This window comes from Chanodichthys erythropterus, chromosome 8 (genome assembly GCF_024489055.1).
Source record: "Chanodichthys erythropterus isolate Z2021 chromosome 8, ASM2448905v1, whole genome shotgun sequence".
NCBI lineage: Eukaryota > Metazoa > Chordata > Actinopteri > Cypriniformes > Xenocyprididae > Chanodichthys > Chanodichthys erythropterus.
Window position 1 is genome coordinate 24786043 of NC_090228.1, and position 8749 is coordinate 24794791.

Consider the following 8749-nt stretch of genomic DNA (forward strand, 5'->3'; position numbering starts at 1 on the left):
GGACACATAATTATGTTCAAAAACAATATAAAAGTGAATTTTGCCACAGAAGTTCAAAAGTTTTTCTAAAAAATGCTATCTTTGATTTGGAACAATGCTATCAATGATTTGGAGCAAATGTAATGGAAAACTTTATTGCACAGCAGAATTTTGAATAGCCTCTAGAGTCGTAGATGGCTACCGCGACAGTGTGCATACACTCATACAAAATAATGTGCTTGCAATTTAAACGATGCTGCACTTCTCGTCCGGTGTTCGACTCCTTTAATACAACATTCTAACTGCCATATGCATCTTCAAATTATTTAAAAGTGCCGTAGAATGGAAAATTTAATTTACCTTGGTATAGTTGAATAACAAGAGTTCAGTATATGGAAATGACATACAGTGAGTCTCAAACACCATTGTTTCCTCCTTCTTTTGTAAATCTTATTTGCTTAAAAGACCTCCGAAAGGAAGGCAGGGAGCACGAGGATTTAAAGGGGCCGCAGCCTGTATCGGTGCATAGTTAATGATGCCCCAAAATAGGCAGTTAAAAAAATTAATTTAAACAAATCTATGGGGTATTTTGAGCTGAAACTTCACAAATACATTCAGGGGACACCTTAGACTTATATTACATCTTGTGAAAGGAAGTTCTAGGGCACCTTTAAAAATGCTCTACATAGGCAACAACACCACGTGCCACACAAATAGCTATGTGGACAGAGTTTGCTGTCATCATGTCAACATGACATTTTCTAAATTTTAACTGGTAAAATAGTGCCTTGTTATTGATATTTTTCAGTGCTGAATGAAATATACTCACAATCAACTCAATGCATTCAGGGAGTGCCTTGCGTCAATAGGATACAATTGTCAACATAAGCGCTCATAGTTTTCCTCTGAAATTTTCTGGTATAGCATAATTGGTTATAGTGTTTTGTGACATTTAACCAATGTTGGCTCAGAAAAGGGTTACACTGACGGCCCAAAATGAGAACTCAAGTCCAAATATTTTGGGCAAATGTTACCTTAGAAGGCAGCATAATGTTGCATCCTACCTTTTGTGTTGGAGTTAAACCTATGATGCTTTAAAGGGTTAGTTCACTCAAAAATGAAAAATCTGTCATTTATTACTTACCCTCATGCCGTTCCACACCCGTAAAACTTTCGGAACAGAAATTAACATATTTTTGTTGAAATCCGTTGACTCAGTGAGGCCTCCATAGCCAGCAACAAAAATATTTTTTATGCAGCAAAAAAACAAAATAACGACTTATATAGTGATGGCTGATTTCAAAACACTGTTTCATGAAGCTTCGGAGCGTTATGAATCAGTGTATCGAATCATGATTTGGATCGCGTGTCAAACTGCCAAACTGCTGAAATCACGTGACTTTGGCGCACCGAACCGCTGATTCGACACACTGATTCATAATGCTCCGAAGCTTCCTGAAGCAGTGTTTTGAAATCGGCCATCACTATACAAGTCGTTATTTTGTTTTTTTTTGGCACAAAATATTCTCATCACTTTATAATATTAATATTGAACCACTGTACTCACATGAACTGATTTAAATATGTTTTTAGTAGCTTGAGAAAGGAAATGTCATTGCTGGCTATGCAGGCGTCACTGAGCCATTGGATTTCAACATAAATATCTTAATTTGTGTTCCGAAGATTAATGAAGATCTTACGGGTGTGGAACGACATAAGGGTAAGTAATAAATGGCAGAAATTTAATTTTTGGGTGAACTAACCCTTTAAAATGTTGTCTAGGTAGGCAGCTCACTAGGTTTTATAACAGCCCATACAGAGGTTCCTAAATGATTACTTCATACTTCATACATAAAGTTTAAAATGTAATTACTTACAGGGTCTCTTTGCTCATCACTGTCTCGTATTGAAGGTCGAGGTCTCAGCAGCATGTCATCACTACATTCAGTGTCCGACCCAGTAGGGGACTCGGGTAGATCCAGGAAGTCATCTCGCTTGGGACCGCGGAATCTTATTTTGTCCAGCCGCTTTAGCATGTTCAACACAGCTGCTTTAGGCTTTACCTTAACATTGTGTATGGCAGCCCTGCAGAGTCAACAAAGTACAACAAAGCATTAAGGACAGAAAGTAAAAACTTTAAAAGTAAGAACTCACACAAGAGAACAAATAGTTAAGAGAACACAGGTGTTATGCTGCCAACCCGCTGGAGAAAGCTCAGTCCACATAATGAAGATGCAAAGTGGCTTTATTACAGTAAGTCAATAGTACTGACAGACCGATATATATCATCCAATTCCATTAATTAGCCAATTTGTGGCTCGTTTGAGATTTCTGCCATTGGCTGATGCTCATGTCAACTTGGTCGACTGACAAAAGTGTAAGTAAATACTGTGTAATATACATATATATATGTATGTTTGATTTCAGAAATTGTGTGTAAATCTCATGCCTTAAATCAGGAGCATCCTCTATCAAAACAGTTACATTCTGAAGCCATTTAAAAAAAAAAAAAAAAAATCATACACCATCATAACATAACCATGTATTTATCCAACAGCAATCAATGTTTTATTCACTTGACATTAATGAGGTGATTAAAATAATTAACAACCTGGAGCTTTTATAATGAATATGTACAAAATAATGGATGCCACAACATTTAATAACATGCAGTTGATTAAATGTGAATCTCCTCTCTAAAATATGTTATTACATCATAGTTTACCCAGAAGTCACCTCTGTGACACATGCTTATATCCTCAGAACTTTTACAAAAACACGTGAATGAATCAGTTCTCAGTAATCTGCTGACCTTTTAAAACAAAAGGGAATTCATTTGCTGTTTTGTTCTGAAGACAAACAGCAAGAGAAATTCTCTAATGACACAATAGGTTGGAAATGGATTGCTGGGGCTTTTCCTGCCTCGAGCATGAATCACTGACCAAAGTATTTTCGTTTCTTTTTTTTTTCTATTATAGTGGAGATGTGTGCCATGTGTGGATTTCCCACAGAATTTGTTTGGCCGTGTCACTACCTCTTTGAAACGGTTTCAACTAATCATCACAATGTAATAGTTTCAACCATTAGAGAACGAATGGATTCAAGACTTTGTGACATTTTGCAGATTTTATATTTACAATGTTTCATAATATATTATTTACACTTCAAGGGTTAATTACTCACCCTCATGTCGTTCCACACCCGAAAGACCTTCATTCATCTTCGGAACACAAATTAAGATTTTTTTTATAAAATCTGAGAGGTATATGACTCGTCCATAGACAGCAAAATAACCACCATTTTCAAGGTCCAGAAAGTTACTAAAGACATCGTTAAAACAGTCGACGTGACTGCAGTGGTCCAAACTTAATTATATGAAGTGACGAGAATTCTTTTTGTGCACGAAAACAAAACAAAAAACGACTTTATTCAACAATTTCTTCTCTTCCCTGTCATTATCCTTACGCAGTTGATGAAGTAAGCATAGTGAAGGCTTCCGTGTTTATGTCCGAATGCAGGCTCAGTATTGGCCAAAGCTGATCACATGAGCAGCACGAAGCATGCGTGTGATGCTGACGCAGGAGCCGGCCAATAATGAGTCAGTGTTCTGATGTAGCGATGGACGTAAACAACGTATGAGAACAGAAGAGAAGAGATTGTTGAATAAAGTCTTTATTCTTGTTTTGTTTTTGTGCACAAAAAGAATTCTCGTCGCTTCATAAAATGAATGTTGAACCACTGCAGTCGCGTCGACTGTTTTAATGTCTTTAGTATCTTTCTGGAACTTGAAAGTGTTGATTATATTGCTGTCTATGGATATACCTCTTGGATTTCATCAAAAATATCTTAATTTGTAGGGCTGGGTATTGACAATTTTCACGATTCAATTCTATTACTATTCACATGCTTTCGATTCACATGATTTGATTCGATTACGATTTCGATTCGATTATTTTGGATGTAGTATTTTAGTAGATGGTAGATGGCAAAGTTTCTAGAGGAAAAAACTAATGCTGTAAACTACTGTACACATGTAGGTAAGTTGGTACTACTATAATATTGAAAGTTAAATGAACTTATTTATATACAAACACTTAAATTACACTCAATGATGTTTTATTATAAATAAAGTTTAGAATTACATAATCATATTTCTACTCCCATTCGTTTTTTTTTAAATATAAACATTTAATTCGCGGCTGTCATAACTGATTTATTCAAACATGCATCAAATATTAAATATCATTAAAAATTATAATGAATATGTAACGTTACATAGCTATATTTATCAGAATGTTGCTTTCTAGAGTTCATTTTTCTAGCTGACTAATGAGTTTATGGTCACTGAATATGTTTTTCTGAGGTAAATGTGACGTTACGTGACATTGTTTACAAGCTGTTTTATTGACGTCTTTCTGAAGTTTAAACACTGATTGAGCTATTACACAAGACATGATACGGATTTTGGTAAGTTGTACTGTATATTTTAACATACCTTCAGATGTTTAGTCGTGTTTCTTTCGCGCTGTAACTGATATTAAAGCGGAGGAGAGGATGTTCACATGAGCTCGTGCTGCCGCTTCTCTTTAACTGAGGCGCTAAAGCGACCTGTCACATTGCATTAAACAGCGCCAAAACGGTATTTATTTTTTGAATATCATAATAAGATGGATGTCATTTGAAATCTGAGACTTCGCTTCATATCAAAAGTAACAAAGCACAAATATTATTGCGATTTATTGGATGGGAGGCGCTACATATTCTGCTCATTCATCAACTGAAAACAGACTAGACTAATCGATTCTTGGGATCTAAGAATCGATATCGGTTCGTAAAAATGAGAATCGATTAAAATTGCGAAATTTATATTTTTAACCAAGCCCTATTTATTTGTGTTCTGTAGATGAAGACGAAGATCTTACGGCTGTGTAATGACATGAGGGTGAGTAATTAATAACAGATTTTTTTGGTGAACTAACCCTTTAATGACTCCACAACCTTAAAAACCAACACCTTTTTCTTCTTTTCTCCATTTCACTTCTGCTCTAGCTTGTTTCCTACTCTAGCTTTCTAATAAACTTGGTAATGTCTATGAATATCGTTTACTCTGTAATTAATTGCTTGTTATGTTCCTCATTTCTCAAATCACTTTGGATAAAACCATCAGCTAAAAGTAAATGTAAATTATATTTCTTTTCCATGGAAGCAAGACATAAAGGTGTAGAACATGAACATGAGGGCGAGTAAATTACGGCATTTTAACACTTTTTTTTGCTCTACCACTTACAATTTAAGCTAATATTTACAATGACGGGTAATTTCAACAAACAGTTGAAATGAAGATAAGCAGATGAGAATAAAAAGGTATTATGTATAGAAAATAATGTCAGACATTATAGATGCAGCCAAGAGAGACAACTACACAATGGGGACAGGAGCTTCAATTGTAACTGTCTCTCTCTGGAACTACATTATACAACAGGTACTGCCTTGAAAACTATTGGTGCTTATTATTATGAAATTATATTTGGCTGTTATTGTGATTCTGCATGCTGTGAAAGCTGCAGAAGTCTCTAGTCAAGTACACAAGGCGGAACTAACTGCGTCCACCCACAGATCTCGACACTGCCCGCATCTCTACATGAATATCCACCACCAATGTTCTCTGAATTACTTCTAACTGAACACCATTACAGCATTGTACGAACACCATGACTTACAAAAGCAAACAAGGACAAGGTCATTCATATCTGAGACACAGATTATATTCAGTTCATTCAAGATCAAATATATTCTACACAATACACACACAAAAGCAAAAAAATATACTCCTTTATTTGTGCATTAGTCATTCTCAGAGTTCAAAACCACAGGTGCTGCCTACATAAACTCTCTCAGTGCAGGAATACTGATCATAGACATGGTTTGCTTGAGAAAACAGCTGAATCTGAAACCATTCGAATATGAAAATGATTGAATCGATTGGCGATTCAATGGATAAACGAATCAGTGACTAATAGTTCAATTAATTACTAAACCATCCCAGCAAACATTGGTCCGATGGCAACGTCGTGTCCTTGGGCAAAAACAGTCGTGGTAGGATGACATAAGTCAGTAAAAAATATGTAACACAGAACATTTCCAAAAGATTCATTCAGATAAGCTTGTACATGTCTTCAGTTCTCTAGGGTTGCAAGTATAATTGTTACTTTGAATTTTAGCTATGTGTAGTTCAATATATAATAATTAATAAGATAACGTCAAAGACGTCCATTCAAATTTCATTTTGGAACTATTTTTCAACCATGACTGGACGTGCCGGGGGACGTCATTTCAACGGTCATTAAACGTCCAAATGTTTGCTGGGATGGATCAATTAATCAAAATATGAATTCATCAATGACTCAAAAGATCAGTGATTCAGTTTATTTGAATCAGTGACTCAGGTCATTAAATCTATAGATCACTTAAAGGGTTAGTTCACCCAAAAATGAAAAGATTCGTTCCACACCTGTAAGACCTTCGTTCATCTTTAAGACGTATTTAAAACAGTTCATGTGACTACAGTGGTTCAACCTTAATGTTATGAAGTGACGAGAATACTTTTTGTGCGCCAGAAAAACAAAATAACGACTTTATTCAACAATAACTAGTGATGAGCGATTTCAAAACACTGCTTCATGAAGCTTCGAAGCTTTACGAATCTTTTGTTTCGAATCAGTGGTTCGAAGCACATATCAAACTCACGCCCCCCAGTGGTGAACCATTGAAATTTCGAAACACTTATGACATAACGAAGCCTCGTTTACTGAAATCACGTGACTTTGGCAGTTTGATTCACGCTCCGAACCACTGATTGGAAACAAAAGATTCGTAAAGCTTCATGAAGCTTCATGAAGCAATGTTTTGAAATCACCTTTCACTAGATATTGTTGAATAAAGTTGTTATTATGTTTTTTTTTGGTGCACAAAAAATATTCTCATCACTTTATAACATTAAGGTTGACCAACTGTAGTCACATGAACTGTTTTAAATATGTCTTTAGTAGCTTTCTGGGCTGTCAATGCAGGCCTCACTGAATCATCAGATTTCATCAAAAATATCTTAATTTGTGTTCCAAAGATGAATGAAGGTCATACAGGTGTGGAACAACATGAGGGTGAGTAATTGATGACAGAATTTTCATTTTTGGGCTAACTAACCCTTTAATCCAAAGATGAATCAACAGACCAATTAATCAATGAATCGATTGGTTTCAGTGATTCAGATGATTTTACTATAAATTAATCATTGACTCAATAGTTCAATGCATGAATGAATCCACGGATCAAGATTAATTCATCAATGACATCAATAAAAAGTAAAAATTACTGGAAATATAATCAATGAATCGGTTTGTCTCAATGATTCAGTTGATTTCACAATGGATAAATGATTCAGTGACTCAATCGATGAATGAATCGATGAAGATGAACTCAAAACATAAATTAATCAGTTAATCAATGAATCCACTGTTCAGTTATTTTATCGATCAAGCCTGAGCGGAACAGAACAGGTTGATCAATGGATAAGTAGGCTAAATGAATCAGTCAATGAATCAATAGATAAATGAATGACTTCACGAGATTATCCATGACCATCATCGCAACATCACTAACACGTAACTTTCGCTCCATCATTCGCACGTTCTCAAGGCCGTCTACATGCTGTGTGAAGACAATGTATCTAGTCCTGTGTTCCACAGAATGATACATTTTGTCCCTACTGAACCGCGCGTCGGAATGACAGAATAACGGCCACGTTCTTGGAACGCGTTTAAATGTCACATTAAACAAAGCGATGACACATTCGATTATGACGTATACACGCTTAGCTAGCTATTTAAATCAGCGGGCTTAGTGCGACACTGTCAGTGATATCAACAGCTTCATTTTAAAGAGCGTTACTCATAACAGAAATGGTTTTGTCCATGAATCATGACAGTCCTGAAGACACACACTGTAAATCGCCTGTTGCCGTCCTGAATCTGTTTAAAGGACACTTACCCAGCTCGCAAATCGTAGCAAAGTTTCATGAACCCTGCTGATAGTCTGTGATAGATCCTTCAGTAACACCTGCTGGAAAACTGCTGTAAATATATTCCAGCTCCCCGAGCAGCTTCCCCTCTGCTGTCTAAAAAGAGCCGCGCGATGTCCCCGGAGCCTTGATTATGCGCGAGATAATGTCAATCCCCCCAGAGAACACGGATCTGCGTGTCTTGTTGATGTCACTGAACTCACACATACAGCAGACGGACAGATCTCCTAAACGCGTCCACTGATCTCTTAAAGGGGCCGCAGCACTGTCTGCTTTAATGAAATATTGACTGACATTCATGTTTTTTGGGCAGCTGACAGTCATTAAGTCAATAACTTTTCTTTTTATTATTATTTTGCGTTTTAATTCTTGTTAGCGTTTTGCTTATTATTATTGCAGATTGTATGCCTTTATATCAAGCTTGAGCCATTGCCCCTTTGATCGTGAAAGTGAAAGTGCCCTTTGCGGTCGCATCGCGGTGCCCCCGCGTTCCTATTTCTCCCCCCGGAACGCGATTTCTACCTCGCGGAGGTCTGTGCATGCCACTGAGGTGCAATATGGAAGAATTGTGCAGTAAAATATTCAAAAACAACTAGGCCAGTGTTATATATTTTGTTCACTTGAGCACTTAAATGTTTGCAACTATTTGTAAATCGTGAGGCAATTTTAACCAAGGCTCCGGGACGTGTGAGG

General features: G+C 36.5%; 1 protein-coding gene across 3 annotated transcripts in view; it reads right to left on the reverse strand.

Moving 5' to 3' along the window:
• gramd4a (GRAM domain containing 4a) overlaps positions 1-8254 on the reverse strand; it is an 87814-nt gene extending 79560 nt beyond the window's left edge. For all 3 annotated transcript variants that reach the window (XM_067392389.1, XM_067392390.1, XM_067392388.1), the window contains exons 1-2: positions 8026-8254; positions 1857-2064 (exon numbers count right to left, since the gene is read on the reverse strand). In XM_067392389.1, coding sequence (XP_067248490.1) covers positions 1857-2064; positions 8026-8054 — 237 coding nt within the window. In that variant the 5' untranslated portion in view covers positions 8055-8254. The remainder of the gene's footprint in view (positions 1-1856; positions 2065-8025) is intronic.
• Positions 8255-8749: the final 495 nt, after the last annotated feature.